Consider the following 12,699-nt stretch of genomic DNA (forward strand, 5'->3'; position numbering starts at 1 on the left):
TGATTTTGCTCAACAGCAGAAATAAAAACCTATTCATTCCAACTACCAGACATCCATCTTCTTAAATCAGAACTCGGGAGACAGTCCCTACCCCCTCACCCTGCACACCCAGTCAGGTGTTTACAGGTTGCATGATTCTAGGCCTGGCTAGGAGGTCGGAGCTATGTGGGGAGCATCAAGGCTTGCTGTCCTCACACTGCCCTGCCTCCCAGCCAGTGAGAGTTCTCTGGAGTGACAAAGCAAGAATCCGCCAGCGGTAGCACGGGAGTTTATTATCAAGTTGCTGCCTGAGAAGGGATGCAGGGTGGTGAAGGCAGAGGAGAACTGAGCAAGTGCTCTTGTGAGCTGCTGTGGTGTTGGGTGGGGCCAGGCCATGGCGATGGCCCTGGTAGTGGGGTAGGGTCTTCTTCCTGCCTGACGCTTCTTTCAGGCTTCAGAAGGGGGACGCCCAGAGCAAGAGGAAAGTTGGGGCTAGATCACAGCTGCACCCAGCAGTTTCTTCTCTGTTTCCTAAGGAAGAAGCCAGGGCGAGATGTTAGTGACAGGAAGAGAAAGGAAAACAAGGTTCTGTGCTCTAGGCCAGGTAGTTCTGGAGCCAGCGAGAGCCAGTCTCAGCAACACAGGACCTGTGACTAAAACCTCCATGGGCCTAGGATAGATGTGGCCTTCTCTGGCTTCTTTGGATAGGGACATTGGTTGGAAAGAGGAACTGTACTGGATAGGACAGAAAGGCATGATTCTTTCTGAAACCCACAAAATGGACTTCCTTCTTCCCCAAGCATCATGTCTCATCTGTACAGCACCACTGCCCCAAACATACCAACACAGGGACTCACCGCCTTTGTGAAGAATCTTTTCCAGAGGTAGACACATACAGGGATGAGAGAAGCCAGGAGCAGCAGCACCCAGACACCCAAGAGCATTGCCCGGAGGCTTATGAGCAGGGTCTGGGAACACAGGGCAAAAGACAAGCATGCTAGAGTGATGGCCACACTCCTGCCCCTCTCCATTCTCTCTCCTGACCAGGGTCACTTTCTAACCATCACTTCCACGTCTACAGCTTCCGGAATGGGGAGGGAATCATGGATATAGAGGGTAGAGCTCACCAGAAACCTTTTCCACTCTCCTCAGCAGCCTGAGCTGTGACCTGAGTGATTGCTTCAGGAAGGACACACATTCACCATGTTGGTGACCCTTGCTGTGCTTGCAATCCTGGGTTATGCATGGTTTGTGGCTGGTCGTGTTTCTTTCCTAACAGTATGTGATTCCCACAGCAGTGGGAACAGTTTCTGATTTGCTCACTCATGCCTGCATCTTTAAGAACAGTCGCCAAGACCAGGAGGAGGAGTACCTACTGCTGATGGAGTGCCACCTTAGTCTCTGTCCACACTTACCTTTAGCATGCTTTTGTAGTATATGCACAGTCCTATCCTATTAGCTTCTTCGGGAACTGGGGTGATGCTGGGCATGGTGGACCAGCGATATGAAGTGTCGCTTTTACAGATATCATCTCTGAGATAGTACCAGTAATTATTGAACTCCCTGGACCCAATAACAATGGCAGCCACAGCTGTGCAGAAACTCGTCAGCACAAGAAGGATCCTCATCAGGGCCTAGGTAGAGCCAAAAATAGCAGGAAACCTCAAAGATTCAGTTTTAGCCAGCCTGTGTGTCTAGCACAGCCTTGAGGCAGAGCCTGGGTCTTGCCTGGTCCTAAACTCACCCAGCAGGTACCACCCCGTTTCTTTTGAAGGAAGGCGACAGCTCCAGCCAGCATAGCCTAAGGAGAGATTGAACCAAAAGAATCAGTATAGGATAAATGCCTGTTAATCTCCTGCCTCATTTCCCCTGTGCTCGCCGTCTACAGTGCCAGCTACCTGGCCTATAGCATTTCCTCTACATCCCAGATGTTTTGCTACGCTTTGCTGCCTATGGTGGAGTCACTGTGTGGGGCAATGAGCTGGAGCACAGCTGTGAGGCTGTAGGACACTGTTTTATTGACACCGAAGTTGCACATGGTTAAGCCAGGTGGGCTCCTTCCTATCCATCCCTTCAACCGTTTTTTAAAGTCACACTAAATCCTTGATGAATGTTCCAGGGACCAGGAAAGGATCCATGTATTTGGAAAAAGTTGGGAATGCAGAATGTGACTTTAGGCAACCTCAGATCCAGACACTTGTCTTAGCAGCTGTTGGGTCCACCTGACTAGGAGAGAAGAGCAGGAAGTCTGATCAGGTCAGTGGACATATGGGTCCTGATCCTAGTTGATTATGCTGTAACTAACCATATATTCCTGCCACTGGGTGGATTAGCGTAGTTATTTTTAATGTCTCCTATCAATAAATACATATGCTTTGCTGAAAGCGTGGGTCTATCGGAAAGTTCTTTATACCCACGACCAGCTCAACCAGGTGCCATTAAATACGATAGCAAGCACTCTTCTGACAGAGCTCATTCCTGGATCCCCATAGGATGAGCATAAGGAAGTAAGAGAGTCAGAAGATCGTGTTTCCTGCCTGAGTGCTCCACTTCCCCTATCTCGGGGCAGACATTAGAGGTGGTAAGCCCTGAGGACCTTAACCCTTGATCCTACTGATGGCAAGGATCCTCTGCCAGCCTGCTGGGAGAAGCATGGGACAAGAGACAAATGTACACAAGCACCAAACTGGCTTATGTCATTCAGGTCCTGTTTGGCTATACACTCTGGGATGCTATGTCAATGGCGGTGGTGGGAGGGAAGCAGAGGGACCGCTATCCCTTTGGACAGCCTTGGACCTTCACACAGCCACAGCCACACTCACCACGATCCCGGTCCAGAAGGGGGCACCCTGGGTATTCATGGCTAAATAGTGGCAGATGTAGAGAATTCCACCCAGAACCACACTCAGGATCCCCAGCACGATCTGCACCACCTGGAAGAGAGAGGACTTGAAAACCCAGCTCTCCAGCAGCAGGCCCAGCAACTGTCTGCACACACGGCTTGGACTAACGAGAAAACAAAGCCAACTCAATGTCTTAGGCATAGAGGAGGCCAGAGGGAAGTATTGCAAGCAAGAGAAGGAAACTCCTTAGCCTGAGTGAGGGTCCCTCCCCTGGCCCATCAAGCACATAGCTACACTCACCCAGGAGGCCACCAGCACTCTGCTGCTGCCCTGGCTCTGGGTGGAGGCAGATGCTGGGACCCTTAGAAACGAGCATCCGGCCAGCAGGAGTTTGGCCAGGACAGACTCCTGATGGATGTGCACTTCAATGTTGGTGGGTTGTGGGGCTTCAGGGTCCACCTCGCCGACATCTGCAGTCCCCATGTCTGTGGACATTGTCTGTGAGGGAGAAAAGGAACAGCGGGAAGAAGTACTCGGCAGATTTTACAGAGGCTTCTTGGACTTGGACAGGAACAGAGACACAGAAAGGCTGTCCCTGGCTGTGATCTGTATCCTTGGCTCCTTTGGAGGGTTGTCTGTCAGGGAACCTGATGCTGGAGCACCCTCTTCACCCCACATTTGCTTTGTGCCCCACTGCCATGGTCTTCAGGGGTCTGATGTCTAGATCAAGCAGAATCCACATGACTTAACCTCTCCACCCCATCCTGACTGGGTCTCTTCTCCCCGGAGTTCTCTGAGTCCAGATCAGAGCCCAAGCCCCTTAAACAGTGACCCCTCCAGCTGCTGCCTGTTGCAATTATCTCCTCCCTGTCTGGGTCCCAGGGACCACCTCACCCAGAAGCCCCCATCGCCTTGGATAAACGCCTAGCACTGACTGATCCTGTCTCCACAGAACTGAGTGGTGGAGATGGAGGCCACACCTGTTCCTGGAGGCCCACCTCAATGTGCCCATTCCCCTAGTAAGCTCTCAGAGCCAGACTGGAAGGATCTGGGTAAACTAGAGTGGGCTACGCTGAAGTGATGGTGGGCTGCCTTACCTGGTTCCTCTGGGACCGGGGGAGTGTGCAGCAGGGAAGGCCAAAGCGCACAGAGGAGCTGGCAGTAGTTGAGAACTTCAGCCCTGGCAGGAGGAAGAACTTGGGTGGGAGCCAGAAGGGGAGGGAGGATGGGTAGCCTTCAGCACTTCCTGGCAGGCAGCTGGGACTGAGGGCCCCTTCAGGGGCTTTCCAGCAGCCAGTTCCTCCCTGGGCACTGGAGAGGTGGAGAAGGTGGGTGAGGTAGGACTGAGTTGGGTTGGCAGTGATCGATCCTGTGGAATCCTTTGATTCCACAGTGCTTTCTCTCCCAGTCCCGTCAGGGTTGGAGCTTTCTGAGCAAGTGCAGGCCTGTACCACCTCGGGTGTATGAGTGGCCCTGTGTCACCTGCATCCCTGATACAGGCCTGGTCATCTACTCCTGACAGACCCCCCTCCAGTGGGGCCCTTTCCTATCAGCTACTTGCTGGAAAAATAAGAAACGCTAGGTCAGGCCCCTATCCCTCCGCCCCTTCTTGCTCTCCTCCCTCTGGGGTCAGCTTTAAGTCAGCTCCTCCCAGACTTCTCAGTTCCAGCCCCACCCATCTCTGAGGACAGCAGGTGAGGCAGGACCCTTCATGGCCCCAGGGTAGCCCCTTTTTGGAGTACAGGGACCTTTCTCTGGAGGAGTCTCCAAGCCTACTCCTCAAGCTTCATCCTGGCTCAGGATGTTTCTTCTTTGGTCTCTCTCTGCTTTTCTGTAGGACTCTGGGGAGGGAGGGACATGTTGGTCAGAGGATGTGACTCTAGAAACAGGGCTGAGGCTGGAGAAGCCAGATTCGGGCTTTGCCTTATGATTACCAGTGCCTCACATCTGTGTTCTGAGAGCAGAGTCTGAGACCACACAGAGGTGGGATGGCTTTGGAGTGAAGACACAGGGTGTTTCTTTTCTCCGTTTCTGGGCGCTGGGAGGAGGGGTGTCAAAGAGGGCTGCTATCTGGAGTCCTGGCCGCAGTGGTGAGAGGGTTCTTGGTGCCTAAGGGTTTAGTTCCTGCTCTGTAGAGGAAGCAACAGGATTCTGAGTGGCCAGGGCAGTGGTAGCACTAGGGGTCTGGAGGCGGGCAGCACACAACTAAGGCTTTATTCCTGGAACCTCAAGGGAAGGGGAGAACCTGAGGCCTTCATTTGCATTTCTGTGAAGTCTCTCCGTCCCTCCTGAAGAGAGGTGAGTCAAAGAGGTGTGGGAAGAATACAAGGGATGGGAAAGGGGGTGAGACCAGAGTGGTTGTCAGTAACTAGACTGCCCAAGAGAGACACTGTGCAGAACTTGTTTTGGATAGAGGGGCTAAAATGGCTGTTCTAAACCAGTAACAGGCAGAATATGAAGGCCTTGTGAGCCCGAGGCCCTGTGGAAACTCAAGGTAGTGGGAGAAAGGTGGTGTATACCACAGTAGAAACTGTTTTTCAGGAAACAATACCTGGACCATACCATGGGTCCTTGCCTCTGTATCTACCAAATTATGACACAGTTCAAAGATCAACTTCTCTTTTTAAATTACTGTGTTTGTAATTTAAACGCACCTGTTCATATGGGTATACAAATGAGTACATACTGCTGATCGTAATTTTCAAATATAAAAGAACTTCAATGAAAAAAATCAGGAAGTGTGTGAAGGAGGAACTTACAAAACAATAAACTAAAAAAAATTACAACAAAACAATAAACTAAAAAAAAATGCCTTTGAAAAACGGACAGCCAGATCTCTGGGTGATGAAAGGCTTGGTGAAACAATGACAGAGCCAAGCTGGAAGGAGGCTTTACTTGGAGAGAGTATTGGGGAATTGTTACTTTTATGTTTTAGACAGGATCTCATTGTGTATACCTGGCCAGCCCAGAACTTGCCATGTAGACCAGGCTATCCTCCAACTCACAGAAAGCCACCAGCCTCTGCCTCCAGAGCGCTGGGATTAAAGTTGTGTGCCACCATACCTGGAGGGAACTTTTTGCAGTGCACACATTTCTATGCCTTGATTGTAGCTGTGTTTGGATGAAGACAGACATTCGTCAGACTTCAAGATAAGCATTGAAAATGGAGCAAGTTTTTGCATTAAATGAAAACCTATAATAGAATGCGATATCTCTTAGGTAAAATGGAAGAAAGCAGAAGATGCTGGCCACTCAGTGAGTGGGGAGGGTGGCTCCATTCTTCAAAACACTCCTATATGGTCATTGCTACAACATCCACGGGGCGGGGGGGGGGACTAACAATGGCTACTAAAAATGCATTATTCCTTCCACCCTGCTTGTGATACAAAGGGGTTGGAAATAACCTGAGTGTCTGTCAATAGGACACTGTTCCAATATTGTGACAGACATACACGTGCATAGATAGGGGTATAACGCAGTCATACAAATGGAAGTTTTGGATAGACTGGTGTAGGATGATTCTAAAACATATGGCCACATCAATGCCTTGTTGTACAGAACTAGGTGGCCATTTGTGAGGAAGGGTGAGAAGGAATATGTTTACATACTCTGTGTACCAAACATGCCATTGGAGGCTCTGCAAGAAACTGGTCATGTTAGTTCCCATATGAAAGGCAACAAGGCAACTGGGAGAAGAGACAAAGGAAGGTTTTTAAGTTATACTCTCCTTAATCTTTTGTACTTTGATGTATATGTGTATAAAGCGCCTGTGTGTTGATATGTATATGGGTACACATGCCACATATGTGTATGTGTAGGCGCACGTGTATGTGATGTGTGTGAGCATGCCTGTGGAAGCCTAAAGTTGGCATTGCATGTCTTCCTTGATTACTATCTATTTAATTGAGGTGCATTCTCTCAGCTAAACACAGGGCTTACTTAGCTAGCCAGCTTGCCCTGGGGATCGTGTCTCTACCCCCCCCATCCCCGCCCCGTTGGGATCACAGGAAACCATCATGCCTGCTTGGCATTAACTTGGATTCTGGGATCTGAAGCCTGGTCCTTTGGACCTCTACGGTGACTTCTTATTCACTGAGCCGTCTCCTTGGCCCTTGTTTTCAATGTTTTAACTAGTAAAAATATCGTGGGTGTGCGTGTGTGCGTGTGTGCGTGTGTGCGTGTGTGCGTGTGTATAAATGTGGGTTCCTTTTTGTCCCACTGAGATCCAAGCCAAGCTATGTTAGTGTTAGGCAGCCTCATGTTACTGTGAATAAAACAAGTCAAAGGAGGGGAGATTTATAGGTTTGTTTGCATAGATTACTGCTTTTAGCATTTTGAGCTGAGGTCAGGCCATTGCTCTGGGCCCCAGGCAAGGCAAATATAAGGGCAGAAGGAATGAGTCCTAGAGGCTGCTTGCCTCGAGGAGGTCAGGAAGGAAAGAGAGAGGATAAAGGGGAGAGAGGGGAGAGAAATGAATATGAGGGGGATTAGATGCTCTTCTAAGGCGTGCCCTATTGACATACATCTTCCAACCAGTCTCCACTTCCTAAATCTCCATAATCCCCACCCTCCCCACAAGCCAAGCCAGCCAAGCAAGCCCTGTGGGCCTGTGAGGAGCATCGCATAGCGCATCAAACATTTAAACAATAACATTCCGTTAATCCTTTGGGGAAGGGGCCCAGGGCTGTGCCTGGTGAAGGCTCTAGAAGTGATTTGAATCTCAAATCAGGACCACTGTGACAATGGTATCCGCACTGCTTGGAAGATCCTCCTCACCTTGAGCCTTTGATCCACTCCACCTCCCCCTTACCTTTCCTGATCCCTGCACTTCATCTGTCTCTGTTGTTTTCCCCAGCAGGAAAAATGGCCCAAGCCACAGTGACTGTAGATGGATTCAAAGTGACTTCCACACGCCCTCAGTCTGCCCAGATCAGCATCCACATCCACCACAAATCAGCCTTGGAGCAGCTGCTGGGAGCTATGGGCTCCCTGAAGAAGTTTCTCTCCTACCCTCAGGCCAGAATCCACTATGGGCAGCTGTCTCTAGGGGTGAGAGCGAGTGGTCATGGGTTACTGAGGTGGCACAGAGGGTGGGGTCTCTCCTTGTGGATAGGCTGCAAAGGAAGTGTGCTGGATCCTCAGAGAAGTGCACAAGCTCAAGGGTCCTCTTGCATTTGGGGCAAGGATTTGGAATTTTTCTGTGCAGGGATTGGGATGGAAAGGCATAACTAACTTCTTTGGTGCAGAGAGGGCTGTGTCTGACAGAGACTGGGTGACAGGAGAAGATTTTTCAGGGCTGTGAGTTCAGCCAATGCTATGAAGGTAAAGACTGGCAGAACAGGGGCTCATGGCTGATAAGGAGCCATTTTGCTTCAGTGACATAGGGAGGAGCTCAGGACCAGTTTCTGTGCATGAGCTTTGAGCGCAGACTGGGCTCAGGCTGCCTCAGAACCAGGAGGAGCCCAGGTAAGAAGGATCCAGGTTTCGTGCTGGTGTGTCAGAGCAGTTATAATGAGTAGAAACAGGAATCCAGATCTTTTTAATGAACCCCTCTAATTTGGGATGGGGTGGGTTTGGGATGTAAAGGAAGAAATAAGGCCAGGACATGCAGAAGCTTAGAGAAGATGATAAGAACCTTGGAAGACAGGAGAGACCATTCTTGGGGTGTCGGGCTTGGCACAGTCTAATGGATGAATCCAAGGTGGTAAAAGGACATGCAGATGGGGTACAGGAGTCAGTGACAGATGGGTTTTCTAGAACACTCATCAGAGTTAGGGCTGTCTGTGGTTTACTGGGACTGCTCCCATGAGGTGAGAAGATCAGGATGGGGTGGAGCAGTGGAGAGCATCACGCAGTAGGATAGCCCCCGAAAAGCTCATAGTTCAAGGAAATGGCCTTTTAAATGTCATCTTGTTAATCACTGCCTGGGATGACTCCTTAAAGAGCCTGCCTTGAGCTTGACTGGGACATGTCCCTCAAGGTAGGCTGTCTGCAGCCACAGCTTTTTCTCTGGTATTTCTTTTTTTCCTCAGACAAGACCTTATATGGTCTATGCTGGCCTCAAATTAGTCATGTATCAGGATGGCCTTGAACTTCTGAATTCCCTGCCTCCACTTTCCCAATGCTGGGCTTACAGGCATGGGTAACCTCATCAAGGCTTATCTGGCCCTGGGGATTGAATCCAAGGGCTCATGTATGTCTCCACATGTTCATCCCCTGCCCCTCAGCACTACATCCTGCCTATACAGAGCCTCCACATTGTGTTTGGATATGAGGACTTAGGTTGGGGTCGGATGCTGAAGGTAGGTGCTGGATTTGGCAGGATGACATTCAGGAGGGAGAAAGAGATGGGAATAGTAAGAATCAGCAGAAAGCAATGGAGTCAGGGAACAGCAATGAAAGATAGACAAACACAGAGCAGCGCAGACTAGTGTGACTCAATGAATGTTAGGACAGATCCTTCCAGAATCTGAGCTACAAGGAGGCCAAAGCAGAGAAAAAGAGGAAGCCCGGACCCTGGGTTGGAGCGTGCAGTTATCCCTGGAATGTGAAGGGAGTTGTTTTTCTTTTTCCCCTCCTGTCTTGCAGGTGACCCAGATATTGCTGGGGCTTGTGAGCTGTGTTCTTGGAGTGTGTCTCTACTTCGGGCCTTGGACAGAGCTGTGTGCCTCTGGTTGTGCCTTCTGGTCAGGGTCTGTGGTGAGTAATAAACTAGCAGAGAGCTCAGTGGAGGCAAAAGGGAACAGTTGCCTTGGGGCTGGAGAAAACCTTCTGATGCACTTTTTTCTGGGCAAGTTTAGAAAGGGCAGGACACAAGTGACAAGTGTCTGCTCCTATGCTGCCTTTTGGGGAGGGGAGAGCTTGCTTAACTTTTGAACCCTGCTTTAGTCAGGCTGTTCTAGGAGCTGTTGGTGGAAGCATGATGGGAAACCTAGCCCAAAAACAGTAAACTGGAGGCCATTTTTTTTTCTGGTGTCTTGTCTTTCCAGGCAATTTTGGCTGGAGTGGGTATCGTCATCCATGAGAAGGGGCAGGGAAAACTGTCCGTGAGTCTCGACTTCCTCTTTATTAACCCTGTTCCCCCGAAATGGCTACCGTTCCTGCACTTTTCTACCTTTTATCCTTTAGTTTCCAATAAAATGGGTCTTTCCTGGGGCGTTAGAAGGGGCTTCCAGACACAGCAGCAGGGGAAGTTGGGCAGGTTTGAGGCTGTGGTTCTGTGACTCTGCCACTGAAGACCTCTCTCTTCAAGGGCCACATATCACGGCTGCTCCTCCTGGCTTGCTCTGCTACAGCTGCAGCTGCTACCGTTATGGGTGTGAAAAGCCTCATCTGGCAAACCAGTGCTTCCTACTACTTCGAGATCAGTTCCACATGTGACTCCTTACAACCAAGAATTGTCGATAGGTTTGGGCCAGTGCGATTCACTGACGACTCAGGCTGGAGGACAGAGAGATGCAGAGAGTACCTGAGAATGATGATGGTGAGAACAGATCACATACCCACCCTTGCTCTCAGGGACTGGAGCCCTGGAGGGCAGGAAGAAACAAGCTCTGTGAACTTGGCCTTCCTGCCCCCAAGGCCTTTGGTTAGAAAGCTGCCATTGAAGCTGGGGGCGTTTCTCAGACCTTTATATAAGAAGATCCCTGAATTAAAGTTATAGGGGGACAGACTGTAGGCCACCCCTCTGTCCTTTTATTGAATAGCTATTCCACTTACCTACTTATTGATGCATCAGATATCACCTCCTGATATGATAGATTAAACGCCACTTTATTCAAGTGTTCACAGTTCTCTGGGGTGGCTGGGTTGAGACAGTTCACACCTGGGTTTTCCTAGAGAAATAGTGGGTGTGGTCATCCAAGGGCTCACCATGGCTGGGTGTTGACACTGAGGCACTCGTGTGGTCAGCAGATGATGTGGCTCTTGGCTGGGAGCCCCGCTGGGCTGTCATCCTGAGAACCTATAGCAGCTCCTTCATGTGCCTCCGGCCTCCCTGTATATCCATCGGGTCTCAGGAGTCTGGTGGGCTTTTCAAGAGGCAGGAATTAGAACTGTCAGGTCAGTGAAGGGATTGATGGCATGGTGTCATTCCCACCAGTCAAGCAAGCGGGTTAGAAATGGTGGGCACCGGTCACTAGAAGATGCCACCTGCCTTGCTGGAAAGTGTCTGCACCGAGTGTGGCTTGGGTAAGGTGGCGATGTGAATCAGAGGAACCGACACTTGGCTCAGTCTGTACCTCCTTCGCCTCTAGAACTTGTTCCTGGCATTCTGCATCCTGTTCACGGTTATCTGTATCCTGAAGATTGTTGTGTCTGTGGCTTCCCTGGGACTAAGTCTCCGGAGTATGTGTGGCCGGAACTCCCAGGTCTTGGTGAGTGTTCAGGAAGGGGCTTGCTGGACAGTATGGGTCTGGGCAGTGAAAACGGGAGAGGGGCACATGGGTTTGGAAGTCCCTAATCCTCACTCACCCCTCATTGTCTGTGGAGTGTAAATCCATCTCGCGTCTGGCTTGCTTCTGTTACCTCATGCCTCCCTGGGGCTGCCTTCATGCTAATTCCACCCTCTGTCTGTCGAAGTTACTCCACCCCTCATCTTCCCTGAGGAGATCCCCCTCCTTGCTGCTGTTCCCTGACCCTCCTTTCTTCTCCTGGTTTCAAGTGCAGAAGCCATCCGCCTCCTTGTGCTTTCTCTCCATTCATTAAGGTCTTCCTCCTGTTTTCTTTGCAGAGTGATGAAGAGACAGAGAAGAAGCTTCTTGGGGGGGATTCGGCACCGGCCTCCCCGACCAAAGAGAAGATCCCTGTTACCCCATGAGCTGCCCAAACCCACATGTGTCCCTGTCCAGAGTAATCCAGGGAGAACGCCACTGATCCTAAGGCCTCTTCTGGCCCCGCAGCACATGCTTACTTCTGATGTAGCCACTGTCCAGCCCTTTTTCTCTTCCTCTCTCCCCGCTGTCCTCACACCAATGTCCTTTCTTCCATGAACAGATATTATGTCATTTTCTCCAATGCTGATAAAGCAGAAACAACCAGAAAAAAATACCCTCTCACAGAAAGGTGTGGGTTCTTCATTGATGCAGATGATGAACGGGGAAGGCTGTTCCTTGAGTGGTGATGGAGCCTGGTGGCAGTTGTATGCCTCTGATGTCTATCACACCCTTCTCCAGGGTTTGCCTCCCTTCTACTATGTAAAGTGAACATAACCCAAGTGCCTGGAACCTTCTACGCCATTATTTAGTTTCTCTTCCTGACTCGGTGATAAATACTCTGGCAAAAACAACTTGTGGGAGAAAGGGTTTATCTTAGTATGCTGTCCATCATGGTGGAGGGTCAAAGCAGCAGAAGCCTGAAGCAGCTGGTCATATCACCTCCATAATCAGAAGCAGAGGATCATAAATGTGTGCACACTAGTGCTTAGCTCTCTTTCTCTGCTCTTAGTTCAGGATTTCATACCTAGGGAATGGTGGCTCCATAGTAGATGGATCTCTCCCCCAATTAACATAATCAAATTATCCCCTCACCCCCCATATGTATACAGAGAAGCCCATCTTTCAGGTGATCCTACATACTGTCAAGTTGATTCTCCCAGAACCTAGCCCACTGCATGTTCAGGAGTCACCTGCCACAGTCAGGCCTATAGATTTGGGTCTCATGGAATTAAAAATAATTTGTTTAGAAGGTGAGGCATCTGGGTTGGGGATTTAGCTCAGTGGTAGAGCGCTTTCACAAGGCCCTGGGCTCAGTCCTCAGCTCCAAAAAAAAAAAAAAAAAAAAAAGAAGGTGAGGCATCACACCACAAAGAGTGTGATGGCAAGAAAGTAGTGTGCAGTATTTGTTGAGTTTCCATCAGAGGTGAGGAACACAGGAAGTT

At 50.0% G+C, this 12,699-nt stretch overlaps 2 protein-coding genes across 10 annotated transcripts; one reads left to right on the plus strand and one right to left on the minus strand.

Moving 5' to 3' along the window:
* Positions 1–251: 251 nt before the first annotated feature.
* On the minus strand, positions 252–4,020 carry Tmem176a (transmembrane protein 176A). The gene is made up of 7 exons (XM_032906570.1): positions 3,920–4,020; positions 3,123–3,320; positions 2,802–2,912; positions 1,724–1,780; positions 1,395–1,613; positions 837–947; positions 252–510 (listed from the first exon to the last, which is right to left on the minus strand). The coding sequence occupies exons 2-7, from the start codon at positions 3,315–3,317 to the stop codon at positions 472–474; spliced, it is 732 nt and encodes a 243-aa protein (XP_032762461.1). The 5' UTR covers positions 3,318–3,320; positions 3,920–4,020; the 3' UTR covers positions 252–471.
* A 41-nt stretch (positions 4,021–4,061) lies between these two features.
* On the plus strand, positions 4,062–11,884 carry Tmem176b (transmembrane protein 176B). 9 transcript variants are annotated; one of them, XM_032906563.1, is made up of 8 exons: positions 4,133–4,150; positions 5,055–5,120; positions 7,678–7,871; positions 9,411–9,521; positions 9,812–9,868; positions 10,075–10,305; positions 11,078–11,197; positions 11,554–11,884. In XM_032906563.1, exons 3-8 carry the CDS (start codon positions 7,686–7,688, stop codon positions 11,638–11,640), a joined length of 792 nt encoding a protein of 263 aa, XP_032762454.1. In that variant the 5' UTR covers positions 4,133–4,150; positions 5,055–5,120; positions 7,678–7,685; the 3' UTR covers positions 11,641–11,884. The 9 variants fall into 9 exon arrangements, with proteins under 9 accessions (XP_032762459.1, XP_032762460.1, XP_032762454.1 ...); XM_032906565.1 differs by lacking the exon at positions 4,133–4,150 and adding an exon at positions 4,456–4,516 and having other exon boundaries at positions 7,681–7,871; XM_032906562.1 differs by lacking the exon at positions 4,133–4,150 and adding an exon at positions 4,477–4,516.
* The last annotated feature ends 815 nt before the right edge of the window (positions 11,885–12,699 follow it).

Source organism: Rattus rattus, chromosome 6, assembly GCF_011064425.1.
Source record: "Rattus rattus isolate New Zealand chromosome 6, Rrattus_CSIRO_v1, whole genome shotgun sequence".
Lineage (NCBI taxonomy): Eukaryota > Metazoa > Chordata > Mammalia > Rodentia > Muridae > Rattus > Rattus rattus.